At 39.6% G+C, this 25,553-nt stretch overlaps 1 protein-coding gene across 1 annotated transcript; it reads left to right on the plus strand.

The window, feature by feature from the left end:
* The first annotated feature begins 607 nt into the window (after positions 1-607).
* Positions 608-23,661, plus strand: snap91a (synaptosome associated protein 91a). The gene is made up of 24 exons (XM_088013901.1): positions 608-1,091; positions 1,439-1,532; positions 1,875-1,986; positions 2,931-3,037; positions 3,372-3,413; positions 6,190-6,251; positions 6,372-6,380; positions 8,406-8,418; positions 8,558-8,727; positions 8,815-8,906; positions 9,564-9,578; positions 9,856-10,122; positions 11,723-11,794; positions 13,799-14,059; positions 15,781-15,864; positions 16,190-16,258; positions 16,576-16,704; positions 17,615-17,686; positions 18,734-18,979; positions 20,675-20,860; positions 20,962-20,980; positions 21,105-21,195; positions 22,402-22,521; positions 23,388-23,661. Exons 1-24 carry the CDS (start codon positions 970-972, stop codon positions 23,466-23,468), a joined length of 2,535 nt encoding a protein of 844 aa, XP_087870027.1. The 5' UTR covers positions 608-969; the 3' UTR covers positions 23,469-23,661.
* The last annotated feature ends 1,892 nt before the right edge of the window (positions 23,662-25,553 follow it).

A 25,553-nucleotide genomic window follows, 5' to 3' on the forward strand; every position in this document is an offset into this window, starting at 1 on the left:
ACCACAAGCATAAAATAACTTCTCATGAAGGGATTATTAAAAAAACATAGCTCTTTCCTGTCTTTTAACCTCTCTGGTAAAATTAATGGTTTTTAGCTTCTTGGCTTCATATTTAGGATGAAGCTAAGCTAAGACAAAATCACATCTTTTATTTTGGTTAATGCAAATCTAAAGTACCCAATTTAACTAGAAAAATATATTTTGTTTTTTGGCATTTTTTTTAGCAATAGAATCTTTATCTTATTTTGGTGATATGGATGTGTTATGTTTTTTTAGTCAGAAAAAAAAACTGTGAAAACATAAAATAAAATAAGGGTGTCTAAATGTTTGTAGAGCCCATTACATGTAATAATGACATTATCTTGTAGTACTTGCCAAGTTTCTACCGGGCCATCTGAAATTTTTTTTTCCCATTTTCTGAAAAAATAAATAAAGAGAAAATGTGACATATTTTGCAATGATGTTAATTGTCACTTTGAACATTATACAACCACTAAGAAAAATCTGTTTAATTTAAGCACAATTTAGGTTAAGAGTACTCTTAAGTAACTTGAAAATAAATATCTGTACTGTTTATTAAGCTATGCTCTAAATATACAGTGAGATCCCTCAATGGTTAATTAATTCCCTCTGCTCTTTTTTGCGTCCTGTACCTGTGGACCATTATAGTTAAGCTTTAAGTTAAAGGACTGGCATGTGTGTTCTCAGTTATAGTTCCCAGATGGATATGAGTTTGGAGCAGCTTTACTGCATGCACATAGAGCAGAAATCCAGACTCTGTTCACTGATGAAAAAAAATCACAACTCCTCTCCTCTACAACGTAATGACTGTCTCTAAAAAGTCTGTAATGTCTAAACAGAGCGTCATTTATTGTCACCACAGTAAGGTCACATCCTTAAAAAAAATTAAAAATAAAGAGCTTCATTAGTTTACACAATGGGAACACGGCTCACTGCAGACATGATGATATGGATGTGTTCTCCTCAGGCTACGACATGTCCACGTTCATCAGACGTTACAGCCGCTATCTCAACGAGAAGGCCTTCGCCTACAGACAGATGTCCTTCGACTTTGGACGAGTTAAAAAAGGGTACGGTCGCTTAATCTTCCATCACAAGGGAATCTGTGTGTGATACTAGTTTGGTGTGACGGATAATGCTGGAGCTTCTCCAGAGTGAAGAGATGAATACAGAGAAGGTTTTTGATCATGTTTGGATATTTTACAGCTCTGTTAACTGGCAGACAAAAGGTTTTACGATGGCTGCATAACCAGGCACCGAACCTGAGCAGAATAGAAACGAGGCAGTTGGACGATATGTGTGACAGATGTGTGAAGAGCTTTCAGAACATGTCGTCGTAGAAAAGTTAATGTTTTCTCATCAAATGTAAATGTTTCAAAGAGTTGCTGTGTAATTTTCTCTGCTCTTTGAATCTCAGAGCCGATGGAGCGATGAGGACCATGTCAGTGGAGAAGCTGTTGAAAGGAATGCCGATCCTGCAGAGCCAGATCGACTCGCTTTTGGACTTCGAGGTGAGAGACACTTGATAACAGGGCGACAGTGTTTATCGAATTCGCTGCGGGAAACACACAAACTCGCAGCCTGTCACCCTATGTTTTATGATCGTTATTAAACTAATAATAAAACCAGAAAGTTTTGTTTGATCTTGATTTTTTTTTTGTTGTGATTTTTGGTAATACTGCTAATACTGCTGTGTCATTAAGTACTTCTATGTAATTCATGTGCGTTTCTGTAAAGATGCTGCAAGATGTAAATCTGACTATGGCTTTTAAACACTAAACTCCAGCTGCTTTTTTTTCTCTTAAATATCTGTAGCTCTAAATCAAAAACTAATTTTCACTTTTTGCTTGCAGGTTCACCCCAAAGATCTGAACAACGGCGTGATAAACGCCTGCTTTCTCCTTCTCTTCAAAGATCTCATCAAGTTGTACGCCTGCTACAATGACGGCATCATCAATCTGCTTGGTGAGGAAACACTTTCGTTTTGCGCATTTTATTCAAATGTTGGAAAAAATAATATGGCTTTTATGGATTCATAGGTCTGATACAGAATCTTAATTTAAACCTGAAAGGGTGCTTGGTGTGAAAGTTAATATTTAAAAGGCGTGCACTGTCATTTTCACAATACAGACTGACCTTTGACAGCGTTCTTTTGGGAAACTGTGTTAGAGCATGAAGTTATTTCTAATTCTATGTTTGAAATCAAAAATTTTCTTAAAAAAAAAAAAAAAAAAACAGAGAGGAGAGAGAATAGGAAAAAGGAAACAAAAGAATAAACCTATGCATTCTATGCTTTAAATTATCATGATATCTGGCTTTTCATTGTTTTTCATTAATATTTATTTTATATTTCCACAATTCAGTCACACACAACAAATGTCCTCTCTGTCCATTCAGTTACATTTGATGACTTCACATTTTTCCAATTGAAAGTATTGATTTTCTTTTCAGTCAGCAGTGTAATACGTAGGATGTATCTTTGGTCAGCATTGAAAACATCAGCCGGTATAACGCAGAGTAAATTAACTGGCACATTTGAACCTTTTTTTTAACAATTTTCTCTTTCTCTTCCTTAATATTTTTCCAGTGCTCAAAAAAATGAGTGGATGATGCTAAGCTGCGTATTTTCACCTAGTTTTCCCGCATCGTCTCGAGCATGAAGCTGCTCAGGAATCCTTTACAAATCCTGAAATAATCACAAGGGTGTGGAATTTCATCCAGTTTCATGTATTTCATAGCAGACGTACACAGTAACTCGCAGCCAATTCAGCCCAGAGAGGACGCGCTTCTGTTTCCACGGAGTCCGTCATAAAAGCTGAAGTGCTTTTTATTGCATTGTTTGCAGCCCCTTGTAGAACGGTTTGTCCTGTATTTTAAGGGTGACATTTTTCGCCATTTTGTTTGCCCAGAGAAATTTTTCCAGATGAAGAGGAGCCAGTGTAAAGACGGACTGGAGATCTATAAGAGGTTCCTGACGCGGATGACCCGGGTGTCTGAGTTCTTCAAAATTGCAGAGGTATCCTTTGGGTGGGGGGGGTTGGATGTCAAACTCATTTTTATTTCAGGCCACATCAAGATCATGTAAGGCTGGTTGTGGCAAAACATCGATAAAACTACCCATTAAACTGTTAAAATATGAATAACTGGGTGTCTCTGCAGTCGATGAGAGACAAACGTTCCTTAAAGTTAACAACAATGAACTTTTATCACATTAACATATTTTGACAGAATAAAAACTGCTTTAATTTGATTGAGTGCTTTCTTGAAGGTTTTATTTATGTGTCTCTACAGGGCCACATAAAAAGTTGTTTTGGATCTTGAGTTTTAATGTGTCGCTTTTTCTGTTACAGCAAGTGGGAATAGACAAAAACGACATACCTGAGCTCACTCAGGTACGACTCACTAAAACTTTTTTTTTTCCAGCTTTTAAAACTATTTATCAAATTAAAAATGTTCACTAAGCCTCTAACAGAGCATGTCAGTTTTTTTTTCTTTTTCCTAATGACCTCCTAATTGTTTTGCATGAAGTACGAATGTCCTCCACTTTTTTTTCCCTTACTGCTGTTGTTTCACGGTGGTTGCTTCTTCTTCTTAACAACAAAAACACATCCTGGGACGCCTGCACCCGACCAGTGAGCTGTGGTTCTTTTTTTTTTCTTTTTTTTTGTTATTTACCCTTGTTTTCGCCCACCCCTTCTCTTTTTACTTTCAGAGATGCAGATTGATCATTCAGGCTGAGAGTGTGAGTAGCGAGTAGTGCACAGAGCTAGCGTTTGGGAGCAAGACAGCTTAGGGGAGGACAGCCGTTTTATTTATTTTTATTTTTTTTTAAGAGCACTGAATTGACGCACAACGCACAGCTAGCCGCAGACTGTAGCCACTCAGATGAAGTGGGACCATGAAACTTTCAGAGCTTACTGGATGAAAGCAACATGCAGGCAGCTGCTGAGGCCGCAAAGCGCATTTTCAGTTGAAGAGTTGCATCTCTGGGTTTTGTTCTGTGGAGTTTCCATGACCGCGTGTGCATCACAACGATTATGAATTACCGATTCGTGGATCACTTAAAGATGCACCAGATTCCCGGGATGAGAAACTTGATTTTTTCGTCTTGCATTTCAGACGATTAAGCTGTGACCTGCGGTGGAAACTCGACAGCTGAGGTTATTGTTTTGGAAGCGGCAGCATGAATGATTTGCATCGACGGCATGATAAACAGGTGGCACAAATCAGACGCGCACCATGACATCGGCTCTGCTGCGACGCAAAAATACCTTGACTAGGCCGTGTTTCAAGAAGCCACACACAAACAGGGTGTGGCTTCTAGTTTTAAAGCCAAATTTTGTTGATTATACAAGATCAATTTATATTATCAGTGCTGTACTGTTCCGCAGCAGTTTTGCTTATATTGGTTTGAATATATGCAGAAACCATGTTTCTGCATATATTCTGCTGTGATTAGGCAGAAGTTCTTTTGCTGAGTGCTAAAATTGGTCAGGTGACAAATAGACATCATAATGGATATATACTAAGCCTTCTTTAAAAAGAATAACCTTTATTGGTCATTGAGGACAAAAAATGGCTCATTCTAATATAGTGGACCCCCAGTATTAGATGGGGTTGTATGCGAATATTTTAGACTACTGTAAAAAAAAATGTTTACAACTACCTTCAGATGTCAAATATACCTCAATATGCATTAATTCAATTCAATTTAATTAAAAATACTTTATTGATCCCAAAGGGAAATTAAATGTTGTTAATACGGTCAGTGGAAACCGTCTTAGCATAACAGCAGAAGCTATCATCCACGGTCTCTCTTATGTCACCTACCGGGGGAACAGCCAATCAGCGACAATCAGGAAATTAATGGATTGGCTGCTTTGTAAAGTAGCATTGAAGCTAGAGAATCAGTTTCTGAAAATCCTCAAATAGGCAAATTTTCTGCAAATAATTTGGAGTTGTACAGAAAAATCCATCAATAGGTCAATCACTTCTAATTATGTCTGTCCAAGCAGCAAATGTACTTATGTTTACATTTAAGTCCGCTCATTTGCATGTTAATCCTGGTGTTACTCTCGGCATTGTGTCCGTGTACTGTCAGGCAGTTCATTTTTGGTTTATTAAACTAAAATAAGAAATCAGATGACAAACCGTTATTGGCCTATCATCAAGTTAAAAATAACCTTGCACTAATTGACCAAGATTGAGCAAAGAAGCCGGGTAAATACTGTAAAATGTAAACAAACATCTTCCTCTTCAGTCTGAAACAGCCCTTACTGCATGTAGACTTAAAATTCCCATGCAAACCTCCATACATTTGCTTGTGTTTATGGGTGATATGTGTAACAGGGTGGATATTATCACTCTTACTGATGCTTGAAACTACAGAATATTAACATTACGTTCAGCTAATGTCCTCCCATCCCAGCCAATTTGACAGTAAATCATCACTTATAATGACTAATAATTTGGCCGTTTATCTAGTACGCTCTAATGACGGTTTTACCAGAAGAAGTTTAAAAGGGTTTTCCTCACACTAGCGCTGTCTGGGCCTGAGCAGTGCAGTAATGGAGCTGTTACAGGCTCCTTCACCACCCAGTGTCCTGCACTGGCTGGTGAGGACAGACGCCTGAAAAACCCACTGGGACAAACTGCCTGCCCGTCCCTCTCAGGCGTATTATCAGTCTGGCTCATTTCAAGTTTTAACAGAACAGATTTTAAAGCTCTGAATAGACAGACACAGGAAATGAGTGTGGAAATCCAATTAATGATTGTTTTATTGGCCGATTTAGCTTTGACCTTTAGTGGGGGAAAAAAAACAAAACTAGCTGGGTATTGAGCTATCCTTTTTACTGCATGCTAGGTGCTGGTTGTGTCCATCTGGAGCATGCAGCTTTGCACTCTGACTGGCTGGAACTGTGCTCTCTCGATTTGCATACAGTTTATTTTTTTCTTATTTTCTCCTTAACACATCTGTTTCCCGATTTTTCTCCCTTTCTGGGTCTCTGTTTAAGTTCTGGCACATAAACTGTGTGAATCAGATTCCTTCTGATGTGGTGTAATGTTCTACTTGCCAGGGGGCCCAACTTGATTAAAGAAACATTGACTGCAACATTCATGCATCCAACAGGTCAGGGTTAGGAGTCACTCTCTGCATTTTCTCTGCAGGCACCAGAAAGTCTTTTGGAGTCTCTCGAGACTCATCTCAACACCCTGGAGGGGAAGAAGCCGTAAGTAATTACAAACGTCTGCAACTTCTATCGTTTTCCTGCCATCATACCTGCACCAGTCTGTGTCTCAATGCTCTTTGTTTCTAATCTGCTGTTTCTTCCTACCTTTACCAAACTCAGTGAAGACAAGTAAGTCTGTTGTTGGTGTGAAAACAGAGTTCAAAACCATCATCATTCGGGTCATGAGCAAAGCTGTTCAAACCCCTGGAACGTTTTCGGATGTCCTCAAGTGATTGCCATCTGTTTCACTGTGTCCTACTGGGTTTTTCTTTGACAGACCAGCACAAGTAGGGCCTAATTGTGAAGTCAAATGTCACATTTCCTCTTAGATACCTAAATAAAAACCAAGGGCAACAAATTGTCTTCAGAAGTTGCCTGATTGGTAGATGAAATCCACTTGTGTGCATGCTACTGCAGCTGATCTGGCTGCACGGCAAATCAGTGCTTAGCTATGCAGCCTTTCAGCAGCAGGAAACTTCTGGCTCTGGTTTCAATGTGATTACTCTCTGTTCATTTGTTGACATGGTTTTCTATGAGAACTCAAGCTTCCTCAAAAACAGTTCAAGTGGCTTAATTGGTCTCTCCAAATTGCTCTTAGGTATGATTTTTCTGTGTGTGTGTGTGTGTGTGTGCGTGTGTGTGTGTGTGTGTGTGTGTGTGTGTGTGTGTGTGTGTGTGTGTGTGTGTGTGTGTGTGTGTGTGTGTGTGTGTGTGTGTGTGCGCGCGCGCTCGCTTGGTTGTCATTTGCATCTCTGGATTGCCCAGTGATGGATTGATAACCTGACCAGAGTGTAACTCTAAGAAACCAGCCCCTTCTCCACCCAACAGGAATAAGTTGGTGTAGACTTTGAGTGATGGATGGATGTTCACATTAGTGAACAAACTGCATCGCAGTATGGGGAAATGTACAGCAGGATTAAGTTATACAACATTATTTTGAGCTCTGAAAATCTCGCAGAGTACTGATCAATCCATTGTGTGAAAATGGAAAGAGCATAGCGTAATGGTAGAACGGGGAACGGCCTGCATTTGTTTAGCCCAGTGGTCTCTGGAGCTGAATTCCTCGAGGGACACTACAATGCGTCATTGTCTGTCAGACACTGATGGTGGTGAACTACATTGTAGTCTAGGACAGACTGACAGAACCGAGGCTGACCTTCAGTCAGTGCTACCGGACTTTACTTGTGCCCCCACCAGGTTAAGCACTAGTTATTTGTTTAAGTTTTTCTTTTTAGAATGTTTGCATTTTTAAGACTTTATATTTGGTGTTCAGGTATTGATCTTCCAATCGTTGAATAATACATAATTATCAAGTGATATTTTCAAATTTCCTGTCAATTTTAAAGATTTTTTAACTCAAAAACACGGCATACAACTAGATCAATGCCTGGCCTAGTGCCCAACCACCAGACTTGGCAAGTTTTCTGGGGGAAACCTTGCTGTCTTAGTACGCTTGAAGTAAAATTAAACTAACTTATAAGTCTCTTTTCAGGAAGAAAAAGGAGCTTCTTTTAATTCCTAAACACTGACTTAAGAAGTGCTGGTTAGAGCAGAGGTTTATCCTCCACATACAACTTTAAACTACCATGCATCTATTTCTTCCCTCTTCACAATGACGCCCTAGTTTGTGTAGGTACGACACAAAGAAAATCCTCATAATCATCGAGGTTTGTCATTGCATCGTAACAAAATGTGGAAAAAATTTCCTGGGGTTTGAACATGTTTGTTCTACAGGACAGCTTTCAGTGACTCCATAGAAAGGGCATCTGAACAACCAGCTTATTGTCATAAACTGTCATTTAGTTTTAGATGCAGCTCTATGGAAGTATTTTCATCATAAAGTGAATCTCCCTGTGGAACATATCCCATTGAGAAGTCTTGTTCTTTAGCTTTCAGTGGCACCAATTCCTCCTGTTTTTAATCCATCTATAAACTTTGGTAATTTTTACATTTTCGTTCAAACAAAAGTGAATTTGGTGCTTAGATGCTGTTAGTAACCAACATGCATGGGGTCCAGTTTTTAAGCCATGTTTTAAGCCTGACTGTGCAAAGTGATGGATGTTACTGTCACTTTTTTGCACCATCTCAATAACAGATATTGTGACCAACATGCATCACTAAACTCTAACTTCTATACCATTGTTGTTTTTACAGATCGCCCACTAAGGTAAGTCCGTGATCATTGTTTAAGACAGAATCAAAAATCTCCCAGCAAAGCGATGCATTTAGCTGCAGGGTGGAAGCTGTTGACTTCCATCACTCAAACCTGTTATTTACCACCTAACGGGGCAATTTCTTTGCGTCAGGATGCAACAGCCAACAACAGTACTCCTGCTGCTGCTGCGGCAGCACCAGCCAAACCTGCTCCTCCCGCTGCGGCCGGCGGGCCTCCAGCTCGTCCCGGGCCGCCTGCAAAACCCCCTCCGCCCTCTATCACTCCAACCGCACCGGCCCCTGCCACCTCCGTTACCAGCAAGTGGGCGTCACTCGGCAACGCTATGAAAGCTGCATGATTCATTTATCAGGACGGACCTCTATAAATGTCCCTGTCCTCCGTTTACAGCGCTCTGGACGACGGGTTCCTTTTGGATCTCGACCCTATGTCGTCCTCGTCAGCAGGAGGCGCTACGGCAACGTCCATGACTGGATGGGGAGGTGATATCTCCTTATAGATACATAAACCATCAGCTTGCATTGAATTTCAATGCGTTTGTCTGGTACTTGCATATTTTCTCATGAACCATTTTGAAACTGACAGCTTTCTCCACATTCTGATAATTGAAATAATATCTTATGACTCTTTTCGCTCACTGGGTATTAAAATGTTATCCTAGAACAACAGGATGATCTCTAAATGTAAAAAGTAAAAAGTAAGCCAAGACAACAAAGGCAGAAAGACACTTTGAATTCCACACCTTCGGTCCCAGGATACGCTATTCAAAATCATCAAAAACAGCACACACACTCCACAGAACACACACTATTAATATGTGAGAGAACTCCTTGTTCCATAAAATCTATTTACCTATTAATCTATACTTAGACCCATCTATCACACATTTTTCATAACCTCAGCACACATCCCAAGATAAGAAACCGTTTTTACAATGCTAGAGCTTTACTAACACTTTCACAGTCATAAAATTCTCACCAAGAGAGAAAAGGTCTAACCCTGATGAGCTCTTTGCAATGGTGAACTTTTGGTCTCTTTGGTTTTGTTTGCTTTAACTGCCGCACTGAATGGTTTCTTTTCCGATGATTCGGAGCCCCTCTTCATTGACTTATTTATTTGTTTTTGTCTCTCTGTTGCAGATCTCTTGGCAGGCGGTGAGTATTCCACTTTCAGTCAAAGCGCCACAGACTGAACCTGTGAAATGCTAGCTGATATTTGCTTTTCAGGTCCCATCTTTGTTTTCTGTTCCAAGTTTGTCTCGATGGCCAGCGGTTGCTCCCACCACACACTTCAGTCTAAATCCTTCCACCTTGCGTTTACTTTGAATGAGCTGCTTCTTCTCCATTTTCTCTTTTCCTCCTTTTCTGTCTGTCTGTTGGGGGGGATGTGACTGGGTCTGGCAATGGGATTACGGGGGTCCTGCCCACATAGCTGCCCCAGCCGCCACCAATGGTGCGTCTCAAGTTCTCGCGGCAGACGGGAAGCCGACTGACGCTTCAGCCGCTGCCGTCACTACCGCCCCTGCTGCCGCTGCCGCTGCCACCGTTGCTGCGCCTGCAGCCGTCGCAGTCGCTGCGCCGGCAACCGCTTCTGGAGCCGCTGCTGCTGCAGCTGCAGCTGCACCGGTGCCGCCCCCCACATCGCTGCCTGTCTCTGCTCCTGCTGCTGCCTCCGCCACTGACATCGACCTTTTTGGAGGTCAGTGTAGGTTAGCGTGTAGCCTAGCATGGCTTAAGCCAAACCTCGTCATTGTCAAATCATACAGTGTTATATGGTCATGGTAAAAAAAAAACAAAAAAAAAACAAACTTTGTCCTCTTTCAATTTTAGGTTTAAACTTCTGTACTTAATAGCTTATTAACTTACTTATATTTAATTTTAGATGGAACGTAGAGCCAGAAACCCTGATCATGTTGCTCTATTTCTTATTAAAACTTTTATTTTTGCAACTCTCCTAAATAAGCCTCACTTGTTCAGTCTGCTCTGTCATGAACTTTACTCTTTAGCATGCTGACTTCAGCCAGTAAACTCTGAGTTTTTGCAGTTTCTCTCATTGCAGCAAGGCCCCCCTTGCTGAAGAGTAGGCTGAAGCCTTCTTGTTTGGAAAGACTGGCATCGCACTTAAACGTTTTCCACTGATGAAGAATATTGTTTATCTGTGCAGAATAATTGGCTTCAAACTGTAGAGTCTCATCAGCCTTCCCTGATTGATAAACAGCAATAATTACATATCTAAGATAATTGCTAATATCTTTCCTGTATGCTTCAGAGCAGCAGCAAACTTTTATTATGGTGGTCATGTCACCTGATGAAGTTTTCTTCCTTTTTAAGTCTTATGAATGTCACACATGTATTGGTTTAATCTATCTTTATAAAATAACAGTGTGCAAAATATATTGTTTTCACATTCGAAGTTAAATGTCAGTTATATAACCTGTTAAAGATTAGATTCAATTTACTATTTCTATGTAAACCCCTAAAACTGAAACAGGGTGTGTGTTTTTATTATTATTATTATTGTTATTATTATTATTATTATTATTATTATTATTATTATTATTATTATTATTATTATTTCCTTCAATGAAAGATTGCATATCAATAATTTCCAGGTATAACAAGACAAATATCATGGTGTAGTAAATGTCTACCAAAGACTACTCCACAGATTTTGTTCTTATTATTACTTAGTAATAATAATAGATGCTTTTTTTTTTTAGATTTTTGGGCTTTAAATAATTTTACTCCTATTGTTCCATATTTATGTCATGATGATGAGCTGACAGGTCACTTTCATAATCATATTTCTGCTCTTCTACATGAAAATCACTCCTAAAGCTTAACGACTACTAAATAAAATCAGTTCTTTGTCAAAGAGAGACCATAAGTTTTTTCCATCCCTGCTGCCATCCTCCCGATTTGTCACAGAGTCAAAGTAACTTGTGACAACCAGCTTCATTACTCGAGCCTGTGCAGGTAGCGCGCACAGTGAATTCAGCATTATGCAGCCCCCCTTTTTCCCCACCTTCCTCCCCACACCCCTCTAAACTGATCATCTGAGCAGTGATGCAATTGAATCTATCACTGCACCAAACCAGGCTGCATATTTCTTGTATTCTCAGCTTTATTCCTGATGCTAACCTCTCATTTTTTTTGTTTCCTGTCCTTTTTCATCTGTTGACTCATCTTCTGTTCTGTACGTCTGTGTGTCTTGGTGTGTTTACTCGGGTGTTGCCTTTCGCTTTGTTTTTATTTTTGTTTGTTTTGCGTGTCCACTGTTGTCGTCTGCAATACCCTAGATGCGTTTGCACCTTCCCCAGGAGACGGTCCTGCTGCCGCGGGCCCCGCTGCTGATGCATTTAGTGGATCTGGTGGGTCACTAAACGGCTTCTTGTGAGTGTGTCTGCGAGGATGTTTGAATACACAAACGTGTGTGTGTGTGTGTACATGAGACTCCTTGCTCCTGTCGTGCTAAAGCTGCCACTGCTTTACAGGAGACAGTAGAGCAAACCATTGCCCCCAGGTGGCCTACTGTCTCACCCCAAATCCTGCTAATGCCCCAGTCATGGACCCTCTCCTCCTTCATCTGCTCCTTCTTCTTCCTGTTTAGTTAGCAAGGGCATATTCTTTAAAATATACTCGGTAAATCTGTTAACTGTTTTAAGAAATTGAATACAGTCTGTTTGAGTATTTCTAACCATGATAATATTAGATGGAAATTATTATTTTAATCATTGCAGAGCCTTTTTTTTTTTGTTTTTCCTATGTTTTGAATAACACCATAACTTAACTCTCTTTGACCAACAGGATTGTAATGCTTTGGATAAACTTGTAGTTTCAAACATTACGTCAATCTCTCTCTGCACATCTTTGTGAAGTTACTGTAATTTGCATATGTTATAAGCAAAATGTTCGCATATCTAATATTTACTGACAAATTTTAGAAATTTCCGAGTTTAATCTGTTGCAATGTGGAGAGCAAAAACGTTTTAATTGCTTAATGATTTTAGAAGTGAAGATTTTAGACTATAATCATTTTTGTGTCCTCTGAAATAACAGTGTCTAGAGACACTGCATCAGTGATAAGTCAGATAAAATGACAGAGCTGTCGCAGTCATTTTATCTGACTTTAAACATAAAACTAACCCATTCATTTTAACATAAATTTTCATAATGTTGATTAAATAAAAAGAAATTAATATTCACATAAAAAACATGTCAGCCATACAGTGATGATAAAAATTTCTGATATCTCTTCATAAATTACTGACTGAAACTGTTTCCCTAGTCTTTGTTTTGTTATCAGATATTATGAACTGTGTATAAATGCGGCGCTAGCTGTTATGCACAGCTTCTTTTGTTACAGCTTGGAAAACAATAGAGAGTTAATTTCCTCTTAACATGCATGAATTACTCTCTACCCTACAATGTAGCAGACTGCTAGGTTGGTCAAGGAGACACTAAACGTTCATTTCCTTTGCCATGAAGCATCACAGCCACTGTGTTAGCATTAGCATGTTGAATTTATGCTAAAAGTACTACTGGGGACAACTTTTGGGTTTGATTTTCACTCATTCCCTTTAAATAAACAACAATAAACTTAAAATGTAGCTAGTGAGGAAAATTTTAGTAGGTATTAGTGGTTTTGCCAAAAAAATAAGCATAAAGTAACGTCAAAATAATACATACCCAGTGCTAGCTAGCATAAGCTAAGTAGCTATTTTATTTTAAAGCCTAACTTCACAATGTATTTGTTTTTGTTTTTCAAATAATTTTGCACACAATTACAAGGTGATAAATGTTTTTTGCATATTTATTTTTAAAAAACAAAAAATAAAACTGATCTTTGGTTAAAATTACACCCACAATTGATATGGGCATGCCTCTCTAAACTTGGCTCAACTGTATTTGTTTTTTCCTTAATTTTTCTCCACAGATCTTCTCAAACCTAGTCAAGTGAGATGTACAACATCAGTAGACGGCCATTTTTAGATCATTTCAGAAATATTCAGATGGATATAAGTCGGTGCCACTGAAGAAAGACAATCTGGCTGTGTTTATTTTGTCATTGCTTTTACTGTTTGATGATATGTCCTCTATTACACAACTCTAGCAGGCTTCACAGTATCAGAAACATTCAGTCATGCTGCATGCTTTGAAGTTAGAGGAAGTTAATTGTGACTTATGGAAGCCACTCCAGCTAGCAAATAAATGCATATTAAGTTGTCTCAAGCTTTAGCCAGCATTTTCCCTCAGAACCATGCTTTTCAAAGTAAATGTTGTTTTTCCACCATCCCTAAACCGCCTTTTTCCTTTTCTCCAATCATAACCCACTCTAACCTGTCCATACCAAACCCCCGCTGCTCTTCCTAAAGACCCCTTCGCTACCACGGAAGGGAGCTCAAGCATTGCTCCAGAGCTGGACCTGTTCGCTATGAGGCCTTCCGACTCGGAGGCTGCCACCGCCATCACTCCTCCCACCTCTAGCGAGGCACCGACCGTAATCGCCCCCATCGCTGCCCCCGCTGCTCCCGCCCCTTCCTCCGCTTCTACTACTACTACTACCACCACCACAACCACCACCGACACCACCACCACAGAGTCTGCAGCTGCCCCGACTCTAGATATCTTTGGTGGTAATGTCCTTTCGCTCTCATTTCGCACTCACTCACTGCATTTTACCTGCATTGTGGCAACAGAGACGATTAATTTTTAGATGACTCTTGATTGTGTTGCTCTTTGCTACTGATTATGATGATGGTGCCAGTGATACATTTCAAAATTATTGTTCTGTTTACTGTTATCCAAGCACTTTGACTGCCTCTGTAATAGCAGAAAAGAATCTGTATCCAAAGAATGAAAAAACATAAAAACAAATTGAACACAATTTTTTTTTGTATGAGGAACAAAACAAAATTAGATTTGTTGGGGCATAAAGGCAAATGTCATTTTATACACAGAGGTGGGTCAACTTGCTTTGATTTTTGACTGAATACTAACAGAGTGCCAAACCTATAAGGGAAGAAAACCGTTTTCTTCTGCTGTTTTTTATAACTTTAGATCCTTCTGAGAATGCCTTTTTGTAGCTTATGCACTTGCGTTAAAATGGAATATTGCTTCATTTCAGATTTTATGCTAGACGAATCTCTTTAAAATGCTCTGATTCACTTCAAAAACTTGAACAGTGATTGGAATATTTACAAATGGAAAATCTCCAAAAAGGATAAATGTTTTGGTCATTCACTGATATTTTGATTATCGTTCAAAATATCTATGAACTCGATGATGACAATGTGTCTTTTACCATTTTGATTTAGAAAAATGAATAATGGAACAGCTAAACAATGAATGAATCCCCCCTAACAAAAAATTTAGTTCAATTTATTCATATTATGCAAAAACACAAGTATTTTAATCCAGTTTCTAGTTCAAATATTTTTGTACACTTGAAGTAAGACAAAATTAACTTAAATGTAACTTTTTAGCAAATAAAGTTGTTTGCTCCTACTCTTCATTTTGAGCAGTTAGCCAATGTGCTAGGCTAATGCTAGCATAGTTATTTTCTTTTTTTGATATGACTTGTTGATAATTTAGCTGATATAGCTAAATAACTAATATGTTTTGATGCCATTCCAGTTGAGAGTGTAAAGATAAACTTATAGAGGAAGTTGTTTTCCTGCTTTAGCGACATGTAGCCTCTGCCTGTTTCTCACACTTTGACTTTCACTGTAAAAGGTGAAAAAGACTTTTACACTGAAGTCTACAGTCCACATTTTGTTCCTGTCTGATCTGATTACAGCATCAGGAGCTGGGTTTCATCAGAGACTCCTGATGTAAATCATTTAAAAATATGATTATCTGGAGTCACAGCCGATACCTCCTGATTAATAATAATAATAATACATTTTAGCTGAGGCCACAGACACTTGAGATGAAAGTTGGAGAATCACATTAACTTTTGTAGGAACTGTGTTTTTCTTATATTATGGTAACCCTGCAAAAAAGATTGGCTTGTTGAGGATAAATAACTTTGCTTTACACTAACTTTATCCTTTTGGTCAGTTTGCAGTTGAAACATGCACACGTAATTTAGCCAATAAGTCAGTAAAACTGCACAGATTTCACATTGAACATATGTGGACGCTTGAAATTTAGCAATATTCCACTTTAACATTTGCACTGTCTTGTTTCATTGCACTGAAACGTTACACAGCTTCTGACTCATTGAATTAATCAAAGTAAAAAAACAAAAAACAAATCTGCTCTCTCTGCTTTCCCCTCATCTCTCTTCTATATAACTCATCATGCACCGGACTTGGATCTGAATGTCCATGTGGTTGTCTGTCCCTGTTCTTAGATATGTTTGATTCTATGCCTGAGCAAAGCCCTACCACAGAATCCAAAGCCGCTACCACTCCTAGCGTAGACCTTTTTGGTGCAGGTACAGGAGTTGATGTCCCTTTCTCTGTTTGTGGAGCCTCTTCACCTCCTCTGGTGTCCATAGTAATTCTCCTTTGTCAACAGTTTATTTCTTTCTTATTTTTCTCCCTTCCGTGTCCTGATTTGTCCCTCATAGTGATATGAGAAATGTGCATGCGCCCCACTCGTCAATTGCCGGATTGTCTCTGTGGCTGCTTTTCTGTTTCTTTTTTTCTCTTCTTTTTCCGTTTCTACCTGCCACGCTAACGCTTTTCTTTGCTCCCCCGACCTCCACGGTTTTTTCCTCCCTTCCTGTATCCTGGCTCTTGCTTGCATCGGTAAATTAGACCTGCCTGCCGTTTCACGCGGGCCCTCTCCGTTGCCCGAGCCGGCTCCGGTTGGAGACATTGTGACGGGTGAGTTGGTCGAGCTGCTTTTATCTTGACTTTCATGGCTGTTTCTCTTCCTTACCCGTTATGAGGAGTGCAGCCAGATAAGTTTGCATGCTAGCTGCGGACGTCTTGTCCCGGAATGCTGCACGCTTCCAGGATGTGGACACGCAGTGACGATGCCGGGACGCTTGCTTCTCTCTGCTTTTCTGTGCGCAAATGTGCTTCGATCTTTAACAATAACAGGCAGATGAACTCCGGAATAAAACATCCTTGTCTTTTTTGTTTGTCAATAAATAATTTGAATTGATCTAATCATGTTTTTTTTTCCACTTTCGTCTTAGATACGTTTACATCTCCAGCTCCAACCTCCACTCCTTCTCCTGCCCCAACTCCTGCCCCCGCCCCGACTCCCGTACCAGAAGCCTCCTCTCCACCCAAACCAGAGCCAGAGCCGGTCATTGACCTACTGGGTAATAAATATCACATTGCACAAAAACACTCGGTATAACGATCACCGTCTATGTCACCAAACGTCCTGCGCTGCAGAGAAAATACAGACATGCCATCAAAGTGCACACTTTTGTATTTCCTGCAGAATTTCCTTCCAGGATCAAAACTATTTAAGCATTCAGTCCCAGCTGTTGTCAAGTTACACAAATTTGTAACTTCAACAACTAACAAACCAGCGTACTTTATACGTTTTAGAAGATCCCCCATGTCTCAGGACAACATCTTCAGACTGAATAACCTTAGAAGATAACAGCATATGAAGCAAACTGGACTGAAATATCCTTAAAGAAGTGGGTTTGAATATCAAACCAAACATCTATGAAATAAACACTAACCATCTTCACCACTGATATGACATGATAGATTACATAATCAAATTATTATTATTGTCCTGAGACGTGATGTCGTTTCAGTCTGAGGTAATTTGGTCTGACATCTTGCTGATGTTTTCCTGACACCCAAAATATGTCATCCTTGAATTTTAACTTTACATTTCTCAATACATGTTTTGGTTGAAAGACAAAGTATATAAATCCTGATGAAGAATATACATCAAATCACTACTGTTTATCACTAAATACCCTGAAACCACACCTGCAAAATAAATTTAAGCATCATCTGTGATGCATAAGAACCTCAAATAATTTCAGAGTTGATAATTACAGTGACTCTTGTAGTCACTGAGTCCTTTTGCTGTATTTATTTTTTGAAGAAGCTGTTTTCAGTTCAGACAAATTAAATTATATTTCCACTGAATAGCGATTCCTGTGCTGAAACAGCGAAGTTGACCTTTCAGCTACTACATATGTCTAAATCCTGCTGTCTCTTTTTAAGTGATGCTGAGTCGACCTTTCACCCCTCTCTCTATAGACTCCTTCAGTGGTCCTGTGGAGGAGAAGCAAAGCTCTGCCCCTGCGATGCCGGGAGCCGACCTGCTGGGAGGTTAGCCTCCGCTAGCACTCGCGCTCGTCTATAAAATCTGAGTATTTAAATTAAAAATGGGAAATGGCTGCTGGAAATGTTCTGTGCTGATGAAAATGGCAAGCAGTGAGTAACGATAGAGACGCATTAGTCAGATTAATGTTCCTGTTCCACAGACTTGGCAAGCAAACTTATATTAAATACACAGCAGTTCCAGAGTGGCTCCAGGCTCATTTGAAATATTTCACCTCATACATCCTTCAGGATTTGTTCTGCCTCGGTTCTGTCCGGCTCATTTTGTTTAGACCTGGCCAGTTTGAATTGTATTTTTACATCAGCTGCAGTAAAAGTGTCGGTATGTTTAAGTGTCTATTAGTCATTCGGTATCTTCAGGTTGTCAGTAGACTCCAGGCCTGACTCTTCATCCGCTGCTCTCCTCACCCTGATGTGCCGGTCACTCTGGAAGAAAGAGGGTAAATCTGGACGCACCAGGTCACATGAGGAGAACAAAGCAGAACAATCATCAAAAACACACCTGGAGTGTTGCTTTGATTTTTTTTTACTGCATGTTAGAGAAATTCTTTAATCTCCCATAGCAACCATTCAGGGTTCATAAACACCTGTGTCACAAAGCACAGCTTTTTCCACATAGCTCCTCCACATGGAGGCTCCTTCAGAGTGGCCAGCAGCGATTAGCAAACACTGCTAATTGCACAGTGCTGAGCTCATACGAGTTACTTCTCAGTGCAAACACTCCTAAGGGTGCAAACGCTTTATAGATGAATGTTGTGATGACTTCCTGCAGATGCACTGTCAAAGAGTAGGAGCTTCTTAAAGAGACAGAGACCCAGATTCAAGGCATTAAATTATGAAGTCAAATTTCTTTTATGTCATTTTGATATTTACAGTATTTTTATTACAACCAATTATTACTTGATTGAGCTATAAAATGGATCTATGTGGCTGGAAACTACATAAAACTGCCCTTTAAAATTTTTGCTTTCTTGATTCGATCCAGTCTGGTAGCAGAGTGAACAGATTTTTGGTCCTTTCTGTGTTTCCCTTTAGGCCTGATTTCCCCCACCCTGGCTCCCACGGCTGCCCCTGCCCTGGCCCCGGCCCTGGCCCCGGCCTTGGCCCCGGCTCCAGTGCAGAACGACCTTCTAGAGACCGGCTTTGACTCGCTGGCCTCGCTCCCAACCCCGACACCACCGGTACCCGCTGCGGCTTCAGTAGTGCCCATAGCTCCGACCGCGGCTGCGTCAGAACCTGCGTCTGCCATGCCAGCGCCCTCTGGTGGCTTCGATGCATCAAGTAGGTGGAATTAGGAGTTTCCCTTTAACGACCTGATCCTTCGTCATGTAGAAAAAAAGGAAAGGAAAAAAAAACCCCAAAGCATTTTGTTGGTAAAGGTGCTCTGCTCGGTGTGCTCGGTTTTCTTGTCGAGGAGCTGTTTTCACAGCGGACCTCACTCCCTTTTCCCGCTGACGGCTTGGTTTCTGCATGAACGAAGCACTGAAACGCACCGCTGTCACTGGCCTCCTGACGTACAGCTGCTCTTCTTGCTGACTGCTTTTCTCCTCAGCACCGCTGCCCGATTCTGACTTTACTTTCTTTGCACTCTCACAAACGCTGTGCTTTCTTCACTTTCCACCCACTCTTCTTCTTCTGCTTCTCTTCTTCCCTTCTTCTTGTCCTCTTTCACTCTGCTGGGTCACTGCTTGCTTCATCTAATCTGTAAATGGTGAGTTCAACTCTGCAGTGCAGTTTGGACGGCGCTCCCTCTCTCTCATTGCATGCCGCAAAAAAAGTGCTCACGTCTACCGCATGAGACAAGATTTTTGTTATCTGTATTTATTTTTAGGGCAGCCACTTGTCACCAAGGCCATTTGCTATTCATACCTGTCACCATACTTGTAGCTGTAATGTTTGATAAACCTGCAGGTATAGAAAGTATTATTGTTATGAATGCACCATGGACAAGGATTTCTTTAAAGATATTCCAGTGCCCTCCATATTTCTGGACACATGTGGGATAGATCCATAGACATGCTTGAAATAAATTAAAATTTTTATTTCAGCAGCATAATCTAACAGAAAAATGTAGAAAAAAATCTCGTGTTTTATTTGATTTCACTCCATTTTGAGGATTAATACTATTCATCACTGGCAGTTGTTCTTAAATATGCCATTTAGATAAATTTGATTTGATTAGAGAGCATCTGGGCTTTTCATTTTGCGAGGATGGGGCGTACAAAGGCTTTGCACAATATTCCTAGATCATCCAGATCTATGTTTCCTCCGTTTTACTGTTTTGTCTTGCAGGTCATGTCATCATTTCAGTAGGCTTCAGGTCTGAAATGGTGAGGTAAAAAGAGGAGATGTGGTGTTTTTGACACATCTGCGCTAACCTGCCCAAATGCTTTGAACCTACAGATAAAAGACCTTTTTCATTTTTCTTACAAATATTTAATCGAATTTACCTGAAATTTGGGAGAAATCATTATGTCAGGAAGTGAAACAGACCCACAGCATCACAGATCCTCCATCATGCCTAAAAGTAGACATTGATCAATCAACAGGCGATTCTGCATGTTTCAGTCTGAAATGCTGCTGCCGTAAATTTAGCAAATTATTAAATTTTACATAACACGTTAATACTGACAACTTAAGGTGTCAGTAGGTATGGAGGAAGCTGAGTGTTCTCCATGAACAATACTGACAAAATGTAGGTGAAATGGCCTTGATGTCACCTGCTTTCATATTTCTACCTAACGCGGTTGCAGTTGCTGCCGCTGCGTAGCTTTGAATGCTCCGTCGCATCCTCAGTTCGGTGTGACACAGTGGCTGCCATGCACAGCTTGTCTGCAGATGCTGCCACAGCTGGACCGTCCCCTTGTTGTCGCACCGCCTGCTCCCACGTTTCCGCCCTCTGCCTGCCTTCAGCTGGATGCTGCAGTCACACGTCAGTAATTGTTTCTCTGTTTTTCTTGCGTGACTCTCCACTAGTGTTCGGCGGTCTAGGCGACTTGCTGATGCCGGCGGTGACGCCTCAGAGCACCGGAGGCAGCACGGCGGGCAGCACAGGGACCCCCAGCGCACCAGGAGGAATATCAGCACTCCCTCCCGCCACCCCGCCTCCTGCCAAAACAATCGGAGGAGACTTGGACTCGTCGCTGGCCAACCTGGTTGGAGGTAGACTGCAACTATTAATACACAGAAAATGATTTTTTTTTAAAAAATAAAGAAACTGCAGGTTTTGTAAGGTAATTCTTTGTTTTCTTTCATTTTTTCAGACCTTGGAATGAAGAAGAAGTAAGTGTGTGATTAAGAACGCGAATGCACCGTTAAAATAAGCGTCCTGTCAGTGACTAATCCTCAGTAAATAATCTGGACAGAATTTAACAATGCAACTATTTTTATTTTTATTTTTTTTAAGGGATCCGTTCGGTGAGAAGAAGCTGACAGGAGGCGCCAACTGGATGCCGCAGGTCGCTCCCACAAGCTGGGGCTCCCCAGGGGCCCCCATGGTGAGAACAGCAACTCCACAATCAGAACCAGAACAGAACTTGTTTATGAGTCCCTCTTGCTCCAAAAGATCCTTTCAATTCAATCACACGATCATTCCAGTTGTTCCTAGTCAAACAGCACACAGTACGTGCAATTAATTATTCAAAGTAGTTTAAAAAGTTTCCATCTAAGGAAAACCAGGAGTTTGCAGTGAATTGAAAGGAAGCAGTTTTTGTAAAAGCTTAGGGGGGAAAAAAAAGATTAAACAATATACTTACACCCATTTGTGTCTCATAAAGTGAAACTCATATTTAGAGTCATTAAATTAAAGCACAGAGTGATTTATTTCAAGTCTTTATTTCATAATGATGATAAACTTTATTTAGAAATGGACAAAGTACAGATCAGTCATAAAAGCCACCATCTGATGCGCTATGCCAGATTGCAGCATAAGCTAATTCACATCTGCAGTCGCTTGGCAGCTCATAAAAAAACTGGATGTTCATTACAATAGTAAAATAAAGCAAAATATATAACATCACAAGATGCTTTCTACTGACAGTACACAGATAAAAACACATAAAGACTTCATCACTGACGCACTGATTAATAGTTTTGTGAATTTTGAAGTTTACGCCTCAAAGCAAATGAAAACCCAAAGTCCAGGCCAGAAATATACAATAACCAGAAAACTCCAACAGGATTGTTTTTAAGTGGAAATGTTATATTTGTTAATATGTTGTTGTTATTTTAGTTCATTAAATTATTTTATGTTTTGGTCATATTTAAATTACTTATAACATGAATATTGTTTTAGATAAATTTTATATTGATTTGATTAAATGAATGCTTGAAGTGTGTCGCTTTCTGTTTAATGAATTGTATATCAAATTTAAACTGAATTACTGAAATTTATCAGTTTTTTTTTTTTTTTTGTTATTTTCTAACCTTATTGACTTGCACCAATACGTTGTTGTTGACCCAAAATCCTCTGACAGCTAAATAATCTGTCTGCATGTTCAGGCTGCCGGTGCGCCAGGCGCAGCGCCCCCTGGTGCACCAATGGTGCCAACAATGAGCGCACAGCCTGGCTTTGGCATGGTGAGCTTTTAATGTCTGTGCTTAGCGAATTAGCTAAAACAATTGAATCACTGTTTAAAATACAACATATTTGTAAATAATTTAGAAATAGTAATGATTTCTGATCTCATTCTTTTTTCCAACAGCCTCCTGCTGGAGGGCCAGGGGTCCCAATGATGCAGCCCATGATGAGCCAACCTATGATGGGGCAGCCCATGATGAGACCTCCGTTCACAGGGGTTGCTGGAGCTGCACCCGGAGCACCGGTAACCCGTTATATACCATAAAAAAAAACATCAAAGTGTCTTTAAGTAGGTATTCATACACCTTGAACTGTTTTTATCATGGTGCAACCAGACAGGTTTCATGTGACAAACCAACACAAATTTCCCCATAATAATTGTTTCTACCCTCGTTTATTCTGATGTGCTAAATAAAATAATGTGCAAGCAACTGGCTTGAAAAGTCACACACTTTGTAAAGAAGAGTTCAGCTGCGTAACACAGCGAAATACCTTGACCCTATTGGTCAAATACATTTCTTGATTTATATGTCAAGAAATGCAGTTCTTGACATGTAAGAAATAAAAGTGCTAAGAAATAGCGTTAAAAGTGCTACATTTCTCTCTTTTAATGCCGGTTTGTAGTGGATAATTGGCTACTGGACCATTTTAGGTTGGGAGTGGGAACGTAAATAAAAACAAAGCCAGGACCCCTTCAATATGAAGCTGGCATTTATAAGACAGGAAATAAAAACATAAAAAAAGCAAGAAAAAAATATGTTTAAGTATCATTCTCCCTCTATCTGCTGTCTGCTACATAATGGTGCTAAAACAAACTTTGCACAAAAACGGTGCTTAAGTGCAAAAAAAGCTCCAAGGCACTGAATATAAAAACAGATTTTTCTCTTTAACATAATACCTCCTTCCTGTTTTAATGATAACAGGAGCTTATTAGGGCCTTTTAAGTATTTTTGTTTTAATAGGAAAATAGAAAATGAAATCTGTATCAAAACCTACTCAGCCTGAATTTTAGGCTGGAATTTATACGTCTGTTAATGATGCTGAGCTTATTGTTTATCTTGCTGAAAATCTCATGTTTTAAAGGATCCATTTTGCCTGGTTTTGTCTTAGCTTTCTTCAGGACCTGCAAATCAGAGCCTCAAGAAGCCCAAGGACCCTCTGGCAGACCTCGACCTCAAGGACTTCTTATAATACTCCAGGTAGAAAAATCTGTTTTATATTTCTATGCTGTTTATACTTTGAGTTTGGAGATGTTTTTTTTTTCTTCTTCTTGAATAAAGTAGTCATAAGCCACTGGTAGGTTCCCATTGTTCATACTTTTGCAGTGACGTTCAGCGTGTCACCAGTAGGTGGTGCTGGCACTCTGAGACCTGGAACATTTGTGTTTCACAGTTCTTTCTATTAATTAATCATAATGTCTTTTTTAATACTGGGACTCTGATTTAGTCCATATTTAAATAAAGTGTTATAAGTTGCAATATTTGAAAAAAAAAAGAGGTATTTACAGTTTCATTTGTGTGATTTGGGGAACAATAAAATATGGATGCGGTTCTCTTATATAGTTATCTGTAAAGTACGCAAACCTTTAGCATAAGCAGCTGCATTTCTAAAAACTTTGTCAATATTCTGTTAATGTCGCAAAAATACAATTTCAGAATTGCGGTGTTTCCACTGAATCTGAAATGTAATTAAAATCACATAAATAAATTTGTTCACGTCATTAAAGAACACTGCGTGCCATCATCCTCTAACTACTTCCTGTTGTTGTCTTATTCATGGTCTGCGCCAGTGGCAACATCCAGGTTGTTGATCATGTGATTTGTGTGATGAAAATAAAAAGTGTTTCCATTGCAGTTTTGCGAAATAAATCAGTTTTGATGCAGCCCATAAAAAAACTAAAACTTTTACCAAAAAAATAAGTTTCTGTTAAGCAAATGTATTTTTTTAAAATGTTACAGTGCTCTATAGAAACAAATGACGCACAGTTTATTGAAAGCACAAAAGGTGAATAAGTCTGATGTTGAAATCTTGTTTCCTGTCTCCCAGCTTCTTTTCTTTCTGGATCAGAGCCTTCTCAGCGTTTACCTGGCGCCTGTCAACATCTCGAGATGCCAGCAATGTTCCGTTCCTCCTTTTCTCCTCCTCACCTGTCCATGACCCAACTTCTCCTGTGTGATGTTGTAGCACAAACTGTGAAAGTGAACCATAATGGATTATATACAAATATAAGATAAAAAAAATAAATAAATCCAGAGCTTGTGCTTATGTCGATGTACTAATTTTATTGTCGAAACAAAATGACACAAAATCCTGAGAAAAAAAATAAATAATAATAATAATGATAAAAATTGTTCAGGATGGTAAGTGAGAGGAAGTGAAGAACTATGTGTTTTAGATTTATTTATTGTGCTGAATTGAATGATTGATGTGCTTTGGTGTCCCAAGCCCCGCCCACATTCCATTAATGTCTCCGCCTCCTTACTGAGGGGGGAGGAGCTTCTGTGTGTTCCCATGTTGGTTGGATGAGATGGGTTAACAAAACTCCCTGTAGATTTTTGAAGAGGCCTAATATGTGTGTTGTTTTACAGGAAGGTCATTTCTGATGTACAGAGGTTTCTTTGGTGAGAATTTTGTCTTTATTGTAAATCTGGTGAGGAGAATCTCAAAAGTGAATCAGACATGAAATTGTGAGAAGTCTTGTGAGTATCCCTCTATTTGCCGTCATCATTGGAACTAAGTGAAGCAAGTAAGACCGCCACTAAAAGATTAATATACTGTATATGTAAGATCAACCTTGGTGGGATTTTCAGTTATTAAAAAGCAGCAAGTGGTCCTTTCTTCTTTTTTTTACTTGTGGCCTAACTTTCTATATTTTGTTCTTTTTATGTCCTTTAGTTGTATGCCATGTACAGCGTCCATTTTGGTTCATTTCTCCAGACTGTGGCTATCTGCGTACCTTTCTATTAAAGAACATATCTTGGAACTTTATGTACTTCCGGAAAACTACACTTTAGTCTTCTTAGAGGTGTGTTTGAACTTCCCTTGAGTAGAAACGTTAAAAATCGTTGACTTGGTCTCCCGTGGTCGATTTTAAGAGTCCGTTTTGTCATTTTCACGACTTGCGTAGCAAACTCCATGCTCAGACGGGTCGGATCGACGAAATTAAGATTATTATAGTAATTAAAATGAGGAGTTGTAGGCGTGGGGCCAGTTTGAGAATTTTATAGTTTTCAGAGACCATGCATAATTGTATCCCTTGTTATTATTCTTCAATTT

Source organism: Poecilia mexicana, unplaced genomic scaffold, assembly GCF_051168715.1.
Source record: "Poecilia mexicana isolate PSO_F unplaced genomic scaffold, ASM5116871v1 scaffold_16, whole genome shotgun sequence".
Lineage (NCBI taxonomy): Eukaryota > Metazoa > Chordata > Actinopteri > Cyprinodontiformes > Poeciliidae > Poecilia > Poecilia mexicana.